General features: G+C 35.8%; 1 protein-coding gene across 1 annotated transcript in view; it reads left to right on the plus strand.

Moving 5' to 3' along the window:
* Positions 1–293: 293 nt before the first annotated feature.
* RFTN2 (raftlin family member 2) overlaps positions 294–15,596 on the plus strand; it is an 88,513-nt gene continuing 73,210 nt past the window's right edge. The window contains exons 1-2 of the mRNA XM_044669065.1: positions 294–751; positions 1,242–1,446. Of these exons, the coding sequence (XP_044525000.1) occupies positions 562–751; positions 1,242–1,446 (395 nt within the window). The 5' untranslated portion in view covers positions 294–561. The remainder of the gene's footprint in view (positions 752–1,241; positions 1,447–15,596) is intronic.

Below are 15,596 nucleotides of genomic sequence, written 5' to 3' on the forward strand. Positions count from 1 at the left end.
TTTTTTTTCCTCCCTTGCCTTCTTTGGTGGTGGTGGAAAAGGGAGGAGGAGTAGAATTTTGGAGGAAGAGAGGAAAGCAAAGGAGAATTGTTTGCTCCTGTATGAGTACATCTTCTAATTGTAGGTAATTACACTCAAGCCTCACACTTGCCTTTAGATTTCAGTGCTCCAGGACCTCCTTATGATTCCGCCAGCAGGGACGGACAAAGCACTCTCAGTGCCCTGTGCAACCGAGCCCTCGCTGTTAGGGGGCTGGCTATAAATTGACGTGGCATGGAAAATCTCGGCTAAGTTGTTGAAGCTTGTGTGTTTCTCTAAGTTCAAGCCCACTCTTCTGAAGCTGTCGCTTGATCATGGGTTCGATGCTTCCGCGTAAAAATGGATAGAAAATACTGTCAGCTTTTTGCCGGGGACCCCAAAGTTTTCTCCCCGGAGGTTTATGGCTTAGCTATAAACAAAATCCAGGCAGTTAAGTTGATGACTTTCTTTTTGCAGCTCAAAGAACAGAATTTGCAGCGCTTCCCCCTCTTTCCTGCAATTTAATTCCTTTCAGATCTTGCCATGGGGTGCGGACTTAGAAAACTAGAAGACCCCGATGATAGCAGCCCGGGAAAAATATTTTCGACACTGAAGAGACCACAAGTGGAAACAAAGACAGACTTTGCTTATGAATATGTATTGCTGGATTTTACTTTAGAAGGTATTTGTGTCTTCTTTTTGTCTCCTAAATTAAATGTGTCAAAGAGAAAAGGCGACTGATTTTTAGATGTTGGCTAATGCTTTTTTTTTTTTTTTAAGAGGCAATCATATTCAGCTTGGTCATTCAAGCCTTCTGAGTTAAATTGAATGTTGTTATAAGTAAACAAGTTCAGTCTCTTAGTTATCTTCTAAAAGTTTTCCTTAGAGACCGACCTTCTTCGTACTTTCTGGTACTTTCTGGAACTTGAGCAAAACTGCTTGAAATTTTTTTCTTTGTGAACTGAATCAAATAACTGTTTCAGAAGGATCCGTGATATATGTTCAGTTTTCAGGAGAATTAACCATAGCCATAGTGTCAGTATGAGAAAGAAAGAAAGAAAAGCCTGGGGGACAAATCCAAGATGTATTGGAGTCCTGTAGGCTTGCCAAAAACGGTTTTTTAGGTTTGAAATTTGTATAGGTTTTTCTAAGTGTCTTAACATTGTAAGTGATCATTTCATGTTTTGACTGAAGTAAACCTGAAGTTTGTATGAACGGCTTAGCGGTAGCCAACTCTGTGCAGGAAACTTCCTTTCGCTGGGTGTCCTGTCTCGAACAGAGAAACTCCCTGTTCCAGAAAGTTGAAAACACAAATAAACAACCCCAGATGGCAGCCCTCTGGGAACGGAGGCAGCTCTACTCCATAGATACTTTGGCCTCACGTTTTACAATTAACTATTTCTCTGGTGTCTTGAAAGTACGGGATAGGCGGGCTAATAAAAACTGACCATTGAGAGAACAGAAACATCCCCTTAATCTAGGATTTTTTTTTAAAAGATAAAGCTGAGATCATTTGAGAATGTTCGAATTTTCCAATAATGGCAATTTAAAAAACTTTTATAATAGAAGTTTCTGTTGTTAAATTCTAACCAACTACACAATTATTGATGCATAAAGCTTAATACTAAACTAAACTAGCACACCAGGTAGCAAATGATATTTGTTTTTCGCAAGATAAGTGCACATTATTAATTTGCTTGCTTTGCTCAGGACACAACATGCCTTTGTGTGAGAGGAGCTAATAAGGACAACAATAACAATAGTGTAACCTATATTGCTTTGTCAGAAATTGCATTGGCTAACATATAAATTCCATTATGTTGTTTTGCTATAAATAATAGTTAAATACATGTCGATTTCTATGCATATACAGGGTTTTTAAAAAATCTTGCTACATTTTGAAAGCTGCACTGAAACTTTTAGAACACCCTGTATTTTCTAACATTTAATTTAAAGTACCTTTTAAAAACTACTTATGTTCTTTAAAATTATCATATTCTTTATTTTTCATTTAACTATGAAAGTAAATCAGTTGTGATGGTCGTAGTCAACTGTACATGAGTGGTTTGGGGACTAAAATCAGGTAAATTTTTTTTTTCTAAAACAACACATGAATTTTCCTTAATGCTTTTTTTCAGAAATGTCACTTCTGAAAAAAAAAATTTAGAATGTCATTTATATTCCAAATAGCTGCTTTCTTTGGGATTTAGGACTAAGTTTCCTAAATCCACAGTACACGTGTTTACACTCAATAACCCTCAAGAACTTTCAGCTATTTATAAAAATGGGAGCTAGAGCCATCTTGAAATGACATTTTAAGACTCGCTATTTGCTCTTTTTTTTTTATAAAACCTATCACATAACTCAAAACATACTGGAAAGGCCTCAGATTTGTTCCCCCCTGGATAGAGCACAACAACCTTAAACAAGTTCCGATTCATGAATTATCCTAGAATCAAAAAGATAAGTAGAGCTTCAGAATTCCATCTGTCACTATCCATCTAAACCACCCAACCCCAGAATCTGTCACTACTACCAATTACTTGAACTACCTTTGGAGATTAATGGAGTATTTAAATGAAAATAAGGTTCTTTTTCATTGGGGGAGGAGTGCCTATATACACATGCCCATCTCTATGTATGTATGCATGTAATGTGTATACACCCACACTTACACCTGGTTCCCATTTGGTGCAGGCGCCTAACTCTCCTCATTGCTGCATTCCTCAGGCTACCTCTTCCTCCCACATGTGATGTTTTTTTTATTCTGCCAGTACCTGTGAATTGGGAAAGCATCTTCCAGCTCCCACCACTTTCCTACTCCATAGAATCTCTAAGCCTTTACTGTCCTGTGCTATTTCCATATGCCCAAACTCATCTCCAAGGACATAATGGAAGTAGAGAGCCTCCCATTCACCGCTGATCAAGGAGGTCCATGTGGCACATTCAATCCTATGATCTGTCCTGATTATACAGAACGGACTTCAGTGATGCCTCCTGTTGACTGTCAGAGACTGATTTTAGGGCAACTTTTTGGGAAGCAAAAAAGACAGCTTGCACCTGGGAATGCTCATGGTGAACCTCCTTTCTGCCTCTTTCAACTTCATCATCCTTATCAACCCAGGCCAGATTTTTCTTCTCTACTCTTCAACCCAAAGGGCAAGAACTGGGATCCCAATGAAGGGAAGATGCCTTTTGAAACTTCCACATCACATGTTGTTTTGATTATAATTTTAATGAACTCTTTCTTTTGTAATCTGTTCTATGGCCTTTGTCTGGCCAAGTCAACTCTTTTATAGGTTAAATTGCAGATAAGATAACTCGAAGTTTCCCCTGTGCTATTTTTGCTAAAATAAATTAAATGCTTCATCGTTTTTATCACATTGCTTCCTATGGGCTTTGAAGCCTAAGGAGCTCACAGTTGCCTTAAAAAATTCAAACCTAAACTCCCTAAATATTTTTTTCAGGCACATACACACACGTTACTCATATTTCATCCCTTTCCTTCTACGCTGGAAATTCCCCTTACCTCCCAGTATGCATCATCTATTTATATTCCACTGCAGGCAGAAAACCTTCAAACAAAGAAACTTAAACTATAAGCTACCAGTTTCTTCTGCCCTTAAGCTATTACTTACAATATTCTTCCTGCTGGAATATTCTTCTTACTTCCTCTCTTCCTTCAGAATTTAGGTGTTCCATGAGACTATTTCAGATTAATCTTTCTGAGTAAAGTTGTTCAATTACTATTACTTTTAGTCTCTGTTTGGCCTTAATTATTTGTGTGTCTCTATTTAGTGTCCCTTTTTGTTGAAGACACCATCTTTCCTTCATAGGATCATCATAGCAGGATGACTGTAGATCTGCTTTGTCTTGAGCTATATGTTACATGATGCCATCCTTGGTCTGCTCTTCTGATTACTGGAATGCACTGGCTGTCAAAATGTACATTCTTGGTTCCTTACTTATTAATACCTTTTCTGACAATCCACTTATAAGGTAACAATGCAGTGATAGCTTTTAATTTTCATTCATTGAAGATTATGAGTTGTATTTTTTCCAAATTCAGGAATATAATCTTGGACTATCACTCAGTAACATTGCAAAATAGCCCATTTCAGCACTTATTTTTCTTCTTTAAAATGTACTTTTAGAATGCACTCATAGCAAAATTAGATATATGTATCCTTGTCTTTAGAATTTTTACAAAGAGATGAGTTTGTCATAGAACCTAACAAAAGATCAGATTGTAGGTTCCTTATTCTGCCTTCCAGGAAACAAAATCTACTAAATAAAATGTTATTACGCATCCAGTTTCCTCACCAGAATTAAAATAAAAGATTCTCATTGTCAAGAATAACAACAACAACAAAATTATAGAAAAGCCAATTACGAAAAAGGCATTGTGCTAAGTATGGGGGAATGAAGGAAAAAAAAGGCTAAAAGATATCCCTGCCTTCGAGAACATTAGATTATATTGCAGAAGAGGCAGAAACTATAGGCAAAAGATAAATCAGAATACAAGGTAGCATAGAAGTGCCAAATAAATATTATATAAAATGTTCCAGGAATTCAAGGAACAAAGATGTAGGCTGAGGTAATTAAGGAAGATTTCATAAAGTAAGTGAGACTTGATCTGGCCTTTGTAAGAAGAATAGAACATAGACAAGACAAGAAGACAGTCCTCACAGATGGAATATCATGAACCAAGGCACTGAGACAGGAATGTGCAGTGACATCTTCATGAATGAATAAATGAATTTGTTTGACAAAGCAGAGATATAAGGGAGTTGTGGGAAGTAAGGTTAGTTAAGCTGAATCAGTTTATGGTTAGCCCTGAAGGAGAAGCTTAAGCACTAGGACTTTCTTCTTTTTTAAATTTTATTTTTTTCCTCAATTACATGAAAGAACAATTTTTTTATTCTTCATTTTTTTAAGCATGAGCCAAGTTCTTGCCCTTCCTCCCTCATCTCCCACCTCTCTCAGATGGCAAGCAATTTGATATAGATTTTACATGTGTGATAGGCTAACACATCTTTCCATGTTAGTCATTTTGTGAAAGAGAACTCAAATAAACAAAATAGAAGTGAAGAAATAAAGTGAAATATAGTATATCTCAAGTCTGCTTTCAGATTCCATCAGTTCTTTCTTTAGAGGTATATGGCATCATGAGTCCTTGAGGATTTTCTTGGAGCACTGAATTGTCAAGGATAACTAGTCATTTATAAAGGTTGATCATAGAATATTGCTGTTACTGTGTACAGTATTCTCCTGGTACTTCTCACTTTACTTTGCATTAATCCATGTAGATCTTTCCAGGTTTTTCTTAAATTATCCTTCTCATCACTTTTTATAGCACAGTAATATTCCATTATAATCATACCACAACTTGCTCAGACATAACCCAAATGATGGACATCCCCTTAGTTTCCAATTGTTTGCTATCATGAAAAGAGCTGCTATAAATATTTTTGTACAAACATGTCCCTTTCCCTTTTTTAAAATATCTTTGGAATACAGACCTAGTAGTGGTATGGCTAGATCAAAGGGTATACACAGTTTTAAAGCCCTTTAGGCATAGTTCCAAATAGCTCTCCAGAATGGTTGTATCAGTTCACAACTCCACCAGCAGTGCATTTGTGTTTTAATTTTCCCACATCCCCTCCAGGATTTATTGTTTTTCCTTTTCTGAGATATTATAGTCAATCTGATAGGTATGAGGTGTTTTAATTTGCATTTCTCTAATCAAAAATTCTTTAGAGCATTTTTCATATGACTATATATAGCCTTAATCTCTTCATATCCTTTGACTATCAACCTGGGAATGACATTCTTATAAATATGAGTCAATTATCTTTATATTTGAGAAATAAGGCTTTTATCAGAGATACTTGTTATAAAAAATTTTCCCACCTTTCTTCTTTTCTTCTAATTTTGGTTATATTGGTTTTGTTCTAGACTTTCTTCTTGAAGCAATAAGAAACCATTGAAAATTTTAAACAATGTTTCTAGAAATGATGATTATATAATTAATAGAAACTTGCAGCATTTGTTTCTTTTCTTAAAAAATTATGAAAAGGTTTGTGGGCATTGTTGAGTTAACAAGGGCAAAGAGTCTCAGATATAATCATCACATTCCAAAACAATTTATTCCTTAGTTTCCACTGTTTTAAAGAGCCAATAACTGATGTTATTGGCACAGAATTAAGACTGTTTAGAAAAACTCAGACTTAAATGTAGAACCTTTTATTTATAAGTCAACATTTTGATGGATTTGAGTGTGTACTTTTTACCTACATACAACTCCACCACTGCCTTGTGTCCTTCCACATACAACTCCACCACTGCCTTGTATCCTTCCACTCTTGGCACTCCTTTATTCACACTAAATCTATTCTTTGTTCTTACTGTAACCAGTCTCTTAATAGTCTCAATATTCTTTTTTTTTTTTTTTTACATTTTTAAACCCTTAACTTCTGTGTATTGACTCCTACGTGGAAGAGTGGTAAGGGTGGGTAATGGGGGTCAAGTGACTTGCCCAGGGTCACACAGCTGGGAAGTGTCTGAGGCCAGATTTGAACCTAGGACCTCTGGTCTCTAGGTCTGACTCTCAATCCACTGAGCTACCCAGCTGCCCAATACTAAGATTCAATATTCTTTTTGACCATTTGCCTCACTCTGGCTTACCTTGGCTTCAGACCCAGCCTTGATCCCATGGCTAGCCATTATAATGTTTCACTAGCTACTACCATAGAATCCCTGCCCCATCCTTTACCTTCTGCCATTCCAAAATCTCATCTCTAATGCTTGCCATCCAATTTCTCTGTTTCTGCTAAAAAAAAAAAAGTAGCTGATAGGCACGGCTATAGAAAATTTGGAAATCAAACTGACCCACTACAAGTTTATGCCATATAAGAAATCTGGCCTTTGAGTTCAGGAAGATCGTGTTTTACAAGTCCTGCTTCTAACATAGCTTTGTGACTCTCAATACCCCTCCGCAAGTACTATGAATTATAGGTGAGTTGCTGATCTGATTCAGTAGAAGTAGTTCCCATACTGGGAGTTCTCCACAGTGATGAGATAATGGGTTCTGACCTACACACACACACACACACACACACACACACACACTCACACTCACACTCACACTCACACTCACACTCATGCAAATCTCAGTTGGGTTCTTTTTACCATTGATAATCTTTCTGTGATTATCAATGAATTCCTATCTCATTCCCCGTTGGAAATATTCCAACCTTTCCTTCTTTTCTCAACTGTATTTGTACCCTGAACCCCAAGAACTCAGAGTACATTACTTAGACACCTATTTTACCAAAAAGATTAAGGCCATCTAAAGTGAATTTTTCCAACTGCCTTTCTCTAGTCCTCAAAACTTCTCAGCACCAATATATTGACATATGCTTTCTCCTCCTTACCTCTAGATCCTGCTCTTCACTAAATCTAATCACTTACCCTGGACCCTTGATCCTATTCCTTCCTACATTTTCCAGGTCCTATGTTCTAAGTCCAGCAGTCATTTTCTCTGTGTTACTATGTCTGTCGATGTCTCTCTCCCTTCTTCCCCTCATCCTCATCCCCATTTCTTTTTATCTCTTTTTCATATCTTCAGCCTCTTCTTATCCATTGGCTTCTTCTTGCTTATAAATATGTTCATCTCCCCAATCCTTAAAAAAAAAAAGTTTCTCCTTGATGCTTCTACATTATCCATATAACATTCTTTTTGGTTTTTTATACCCAATCTTTCCATTTCCTGAGTTTCTACTGAAATTACTTTCCCCGAAGTTAATGATAACCTTCAAGTCACCAAATCCGGTGACTTTTTTTCATTCCTTGTCCTTGATTTTTTTTTTAGGAAAATTTTTTCCATGGTTCCATGATTCATATTCTTGCTCTCTCTCCCCCCCAATACGCCCCCAACCCCTAGTAGCCGAAGCACATTTCCACTGGTTTCTTCCTATGTCATCTATCAAGACCTATTTCCATATTATTGATAATTGTTCTAGGGTGGTCATTAAGAGTCTACATCCAAATGGTGTCCTCCTCAACCCATGTGTTCAAGCAGTTGCTTTTCTTCTGTTTCCACTCCTGTAGTTCTTCCTCTGAATGTGGGTAGCGTTCTTTTCCATAAATCCCTCAGAATTGTCCTGGGTCACTGCATTGCTGCTAGTACAGAAGTCCATTACATTCGCTTTTACCACAGTGTATCTTTCTCTGTGTACAATGTTCTTCTGGCTCTGCTCCTTTCACTCTGCATCAATTCCTGGAGGTCTTTCCAGTTCACATGGAATTCCTCCAGTTCATTATTTCTTTGAGTACAATAGTATTCCATCACCAGCATATACCACAATTTGTCCAGCCATTCCCCAATTGAAGGACATACCCTCATTTTCCAGTTTTTTTGCCACCACAAAAAGAGCAGCTATAAATATTTTTGTACAAGTCTGTTTATCTATGATCTCTTTGGGGTACAAGCCCAACAATGGTATGCCTAGACCAAAGGACAGGCATTCTTTTAGCGCCCTTTAGGCATAGTTCCAAATTGCCATTCAGAATAGTTGGATCAATTCACAACTCCACCAGCAATGCAGTAATGTCCCAATTTTGCCACATCCCTTCCAACATTCATTAGTCTCCCCTGCTGTCATTTTAGCCAATCTGCTGGGTGGGAGGTGATACCTCAGAGTTGTTTTGATTTGTATTTCTCTAATTATTAGAGATTTAGAACACTTTCTCATGTGCTTCTTATTGATAGTTTTTATTTCTTTATCTGAAAATTGCCTATTCATGTCCCTTGCCCATTTATCAATTGGGAAATGGATTGATTTTTTTATACAATTGATTTAACTTCTTGTATATTTGAGTAATTAGACCTTTGTCAGAGTTTTTTGTTATAAAGTTTTTTCCCAGTTTGTTTCCCTTCTGATTTTAGTTGCATTGTTTTTGTCTGTACAAAAAAATTTTAATTTAATGTAATCAAAATTATTTATTTTACATTTTGTAATTTTTTCTAACTCTTGCTTGGTTTTAAAATCTTTCCTTTCCAGAGACCTGACAAGTATACTATTCTGTGTTTGCCTAATTTTCTTATAGTTTCCTTCTTTATATTCAAGTCATTCACCCATTCTGAATTTATCTTGGTGTAGGGTGTGAGATGTTGATCTAAACCTAATCTTTCCCATATTGTTTTCCAATTTTCTCAGCAGTTTTTGTCAAATAGTGGATTTTTTTCCCAAAAGTTGGGCTCTTTGGGTATATCATACACTGTCTTGCTGACGTCACTTACCCCAAGTCTATTCCACTGATCTTCCCTTCTGTCTCTTAGCCAGTACCATATCGTTTTGATGACCACAGCTTTAGAGTATAGTTTAATATCTGGTAGTGCTAGGCCACCTTCCTTCACGGTTTTTTTTCATTATTTCCCTTGATATTCTTGATTTTTTGTTCTTCCAAATGAACTTTGTTATAGTTTTTTCTAATTCAGTAAAAATGTTTCTTGGTAGTTTGATAGGTATGGCACTAAATATGTAAATTAATTTGTGTAGAATTGATTATTTTTATTATGTTAGCTCATCCTACCCATGAGCACTCAATGTTTTTCCAATTGTTTAGATCTAGATTTAATTGTTTGGAAAGTTTTGTAGTTGTGTTCATATAATTCCTGTGTTTGTTTTGGTAAATAGATTCCTAAGTATTTTATACTGTCTTGGGTGATTTTAAATGGTGTTTCTCTTTCTTACTCTTGCTGTTGTGGTGTGGTAGAAATATATAGGAATGCTGATGATTTATGTGCATTTATTTTGTATCCTGCAACTTTGCTAAAGTTGTTGATTATTTCGATTGGGGGATGGCTTGATTTTTTGTACAATTTATTTAGCTCCTTGTATATTTGAGTAATTAGACCTTTGTCTGAGTCTTTTCTTATAAAGATTTTTTCCCAGTTTGTTGCTTCCCTTCTAATTTTGGTAGCATTGGTTCTGTCTGTACAAAAACTTTTTAGTTTAATGTAATCAAAATTATTTATTTTACATTTTGTAATTTTTTTCTAGCTCTTGCTTGGTTTTAAAATCCTTCCCTTCCCAGAGATCTGACAGGTATACTATTCTGTGCTCACCTAATTTGCTTATAGTTTCCTTCTTTATATTCAAGTCATTCACCCATTCTGAGTTTATCTTGGTATAGGGTGTGAAATGTTGATCTAGACCCAATCTCTCCCATATTGTTTTCCAATTTTCCCAGCAGTTTTTGTCAAATAGTGGGTTTTTGTCCCCAAAGCTGGGTTCTTTGGATTTATCGTAGACTGAATTGCTGAGGTCGCTTACCCCAAGTCTACTCCACTGATCCTCCCTTCTCTCTCTTAGCCAGTACCATATCATTTTGATGAATGCTGCTTTATAGTATAGTTTAATATCTGGTACTGCTAGGCCACCTTCCTTCATATTTTTTTTGATTATTTCCCTTGATATTCTTGATCTTTTGTTCTTCCAAATGAACTTTGTTATAGTTTTTTTCTAATTCAGTAAAAAAGTTTTTTGGTAGTTTGATAGGTATAACACTAAATAAGTAAATTAATTTGGATAGGATGGTTATTTTTACTATGTTAGCTCATCCTACCCATGAGCACTCAATGTTTTTCCAATTGTTTAGATCTAGTTTTAATTGTGTGGAAAGGGTTTCATAGTTGTGTTCATATAATTCCTATGCTTGTGTTGGCAGATAGATTCCTAAGTATTTTATAATGTCTTGGGTGATTTTAAATGAAATTTCTCTTTCTAGTTCTTGCTGCTGTGATATGTTGGAAATATATGGGAATGCTGATGATTTATGTGCATTTATTTTGTATCCTGCAACTTTGCTAAAGATGTTGATTATTTCCACTACCTTTTTAGTTGATTCTCTAGGATTTTTTAAGTAGACTATCATATCATCTGCAAAGAGTGATAGCTTAGTCTCCTTATTGCCTATTTTGATACCTTCAATTTCTTTTTCTTCTCTAATTGCTACTGCTAGTGTTTCCAGTACAATGTTAAATAATAGAGGTGATAATGGGCATCCTTGTTTCACTCCTGATCTTATTGGGAAGGCTTTTAATTTATCCCCATTGCTTATGATGCTTGTTGATGGTTTTAGATATATACTGTTTATTATTTTTAGGAAAGGTCCTTCTATTCCTATACTTTCTAGTGTTTTCAATAGGAATAAGTGTTGTATTTTGTCAAAGGCTTTTTAAGCATCTGTTGAGATAATCATGTGATTTTTGTTTGTTAGTTTGTTGATATAGTCAATTATGTGGATGATTTTCCTAATGTTGAACTATCCTTGCATTCCTGGTATAAATCCCACCTGATCATAATGAATAACCTTCGTGATCACTTGCTGGAGTCTCTTTGCTAGTATTCTATTTAAGATTTTTGCATCTATGTTCATTAAAGAGATTGGTCTATAGTTTTCTTTCTTTATTTTGGTCTGCCTGGCTTTGGAATCAGTACCATATGTGTGTCATAAAAGGATTTGGTAGGACTCCTTCTTTACTTATTATGTCAAATAATTTGTATAGTATTGGGATTAGTTGTTCTTTGAATGTTTGATAGAATTCACTTGTGAATCCATCAGACCCTGACTATTTTTTCTTAGGGAGTTCTTTGATGGCTTGTTCAATTTCTTTTTCTGATATGGGATTATTTAAGTATTCTATTTCTTCTGCTGTTAATCTAGGCAATTTATATTTTTATAAATATTCATCCATATCACCTAGATTGCTATATTTATTGTCATATAATTGGGCAAAATAGTTTTTAATGACTGCCTTAATTTCCTCTTCATTATAGGTAAGGTCTCCCTTTTCCTCTTTGTGAAACTATTAATTTGGTTTTCTTCTTTCCTTTTTTTATTAGATTTACCAGTACTTTGTCTATTTTATCTGCTTTTTCAAAACGCCAGCTTCGTCTTATTAATTCAATAGTTCTTTTACTTTAGATTTTATTAATTTCTCCTTTGATTTTTAGTATTTCTAATTTAGTTTTCATCTGGGTATTTTTAATTTGTCCATTTTGTAGTTTTTTAAGTTCCTTGTCCTTGATATCATTGCTTTTGACACTGTGGATCACTCCCTCCCTCTAATATATTTTCTCCTCTCTTGGCTTTAGAAATATATTCTCTTCCTCCCTTTCTAACTACTTAATCTGTCTGTCACTGGGAGAGGTGTCCTCCTCCTCCTGATAAGGCCTTAAAATGAATATACTTTAAAGTCTGTTCCTGGCTTTCTCTCTTTAAAATCTTCCTTGGTAATGTCATTCACTTCAACAACCACTTCTATACAAATAACTCTCAAAATTTAAATCTCCAATCCCTTGATCTCTCAGTAACTTTGGACATGCATCTCCAACTGCCTTCTGAACATCCTTTCTTGTCTATCCCACCAAGAGTTCAAATTCAATAGATTTAAAACAAAACTAATTAATTTTCCCCTCCAAACTTGTTCCTCCTCCTGAATTTCGACATCATTCACTATTCAACCCATATTCAGAATTTTTAAATTATAATTGACTTCCTTCTCCCTTATCTCTAATATCCAACAAAAGATATCCTGGAAGTTCTACCTCCAAAATATCTTTCACTTAGCCTTTCCTTTCTAGTATGCCTTCCACCACCCTAGTACAAATCTAAATTATCAGCCATCTGAATCATTCCAAAAGTCTCCTAAAAAAATAGATGAGCTTTTAAGATTTTAAATTTTAGAATTAAGGAAATCTTAGTGGAGACATTTGCTCCATGTCACTCAATTCTTTGTCAGATACTGTTTTGCAAATTGATGATATAAACATTCTGTTCAAACTAAATATTTTTCATTTGTTCATTCACTTGATAAGTATTTATTGAAGGTCTGTTATGTGCATTGCAATATACCAGCATTAAGAGTAAGATGTAAGCTATTATTACTATTATTAGCTATTATTACTATTATTAGCTAGCTATTATTACTATTATTAGCATCAAGCAGGGGAAGGATGTAATAAGAAAAAGACAGTCCTCCAGAGCTTTTAATATAGTTGGGGGAAATAAAAGGTACATAGATGAAACATTTTAGTAATCATATAAAACTGTTTGTGGCTAAGAACCAAAGTAAATATCTTCTTTTCATTGGGCTAAATATTGTGTTGATATTTTCTGGCACAAGCAACATTTCTTCATTCAAGGACTCATAAAAATGCTTCTAGTTCACTGAGAATGATGAGATGTGAATTCAACAAAGAGAGACAAAATTATCCCCATTGCAATTCCAAAATACCTTAGCACAATGGTGGACATATAGTAAATGCTTAATAAATGCTCCTCAACCAACTTGACTGACTGACATTAGCAACATCTGTGAGGATTAAGAAACAGTAAATTTTCCACATCACTGATTCTTTTAAAACCATTTTATAGTGACTACTAAAATATATTACAAGGGACAGCTAACACGGTAGCATAATGAATAGAGCACAAAGCCTGGAGTTGTGAGAATTTGGATTCAAATCTGGCCTTAGACACTTCCTAACTATCTGACCCTGGGCAAGTCTCTTAACCCCATTGCCTAGCCCTTACCACTCATCTGTCTCAGATACTAAACAGAAATTAAGGGTTTGAATACTCTCTATCTTTTCTCTCTCTCTCTCTCTCTCTCTCTCTCTCTCTCCCTCCCCCCTCCCCGGCTTTCTCCTAGGCCTCTTCAATGGATATTGAACATCATAGTTGGGGAATAGTACATATTAGGTAGATTCCAAACTATTTCAGTGACACCAAAACACTAGATATTAATAGGTGGATGTCAACTGAGAGGATATTATTTACTGGCCTAGGCAAGGGTTCTGTCCTTGGTCCTAGGTTATTCAACATTTTTATCAATAAGGCATAAATAACATGCTTATCCAATTCACAGGTGGCACAAAGCTGGAAGAGATAGACAACATAAAGGGAAACAGAATAAGGATCCAAAAAAATAATCTTGACAGGTTAGAACAATTGACTAAATCTAATAAAATACAATTTGATGGAGATAAAAGTGATTTCAAAAAATCAGCTGCACAAATAATGAGCTGAGAAAAAATGTGGTTAGATAATAGTCTGGGGAAAGATCTAGTTTTCTCCATGCTCACTATGACACTATGATATGGCAGACAAAAAAGCTAACAAATTCTTTGATTATATTAAGAAGCAAGGGGGGCAGCTGGGTAGCTCAGTGGATTGAGAGCCAGGCCTAGAGACGGGAGGTCCTAGGTTCAAATCTGGCCTCAGACACTTCCCAGCTGTGTGACCCTGGGCAAGTCACTTGACCCCCATTGCCTACCCTTACCACTTTTCTGCCTTGGAGCCAATACACAGTATTGACTCCAAGACGGAAGGTAAGGGTTTAAAAAAAAAAAAAAAAGAAGTAAGGTGTCCAGAATAAGAGTTCTGGTATATTCTTCCCAAGTCAAAACCTGCTTGAAGGAATCATGTTTGGTTCTAGGTAGCACATTTTAGAAATGCTATTAACAAGCTGGAGAACATCCAGAAAAAGGCAACCATAATGGAGAGGCTGTTGGAACCCATGCCATATGGAGATCAGTGAAAAAAGTTAGTGATGTTTAGACTAGAGAAGTGAAAGCATTATATCTAAATATATTCAAGCCTTCATATGGAACAGGAATTAAACTTGTTCTACTTAGCACAAAAAGATAGAACTAGGACCAGTGGGCAGAAATTTCAGAGGCAGAATTAAAATTTAAGTTAATTTTAGTTCTTTTAAGCTAATTTAAGAATTAACATGAAAAATTTTTCAGCAAGAATATCAATATTTTTCTAATACCTCTCTTGGCCTACTAATTATTCCCATTGCCTGCCCCCCAAATCTCTATTGCCCTCTTTCATTCCCTTTCCCCACCTCTACTTCTGGAATATTCTCTTCTACATTGCCTCTGTATACCGAAAGTATTCTGGGGTTCTTGGGCCCTTACCAGTATTTGCAAATGAGTAAGAGCAGAGTAGGTAGCCATATCTCTAGCATCCCAGTTGCCCATTCTTTCAGACTATTCTTTCCCTATGTTGGCAAAGTAGCACAAGATGCAGGGAAATAAATGCATACGGGCAATTTCAGAAACTTGGAATTAAGACCTTAGAGATCAAAGAAACCTATACAAATATAAGAAATAAATATGAAAGAAGTCATAATCTAATTCATCCTACCATTACCAAATTCATTCTGCCAAATCCCTGACAGATTATCATATCTATTTTTTGATAGAAGTACACCAGTGATGGGGAGCTCAGGACTTTGCAAATCATCCCATTTCTTTGCTAGACAACTGAAATCATTAGAAAGTTCTTCCCTGAGGGCAGCAAGGTGGCTCAGTAGATGGCCAGGCCTAGAGACAGAAGGCTCAAGGTTCAAATATGGCCCCAGGCACTTCCTATTTGGGTGACCCTGGGCAAGTCACTTACCCCCCATTGCTTCTTCTGCCTTAGAACTAATACTTAGTATTAATTCCAAGACAGAAGGTAAGGGAAAGAAAGGAAGAAAGAAAGAATGAAAGAAAGAA

This window comes from Gracilinanus agilis, chromosome 3 (assembly GCF_016433145.1).
Source record: "Gracilinanus agilis isolate LMUSP501 chromosome 3, AgileGrace, whole genome shotgun sequence".
NCBI lineage: Eukaryota > Metazoa > Chordata > Mammalia > Didelphimorphia > Didelphidae > Gracilinanus > Gracilinanus agilis.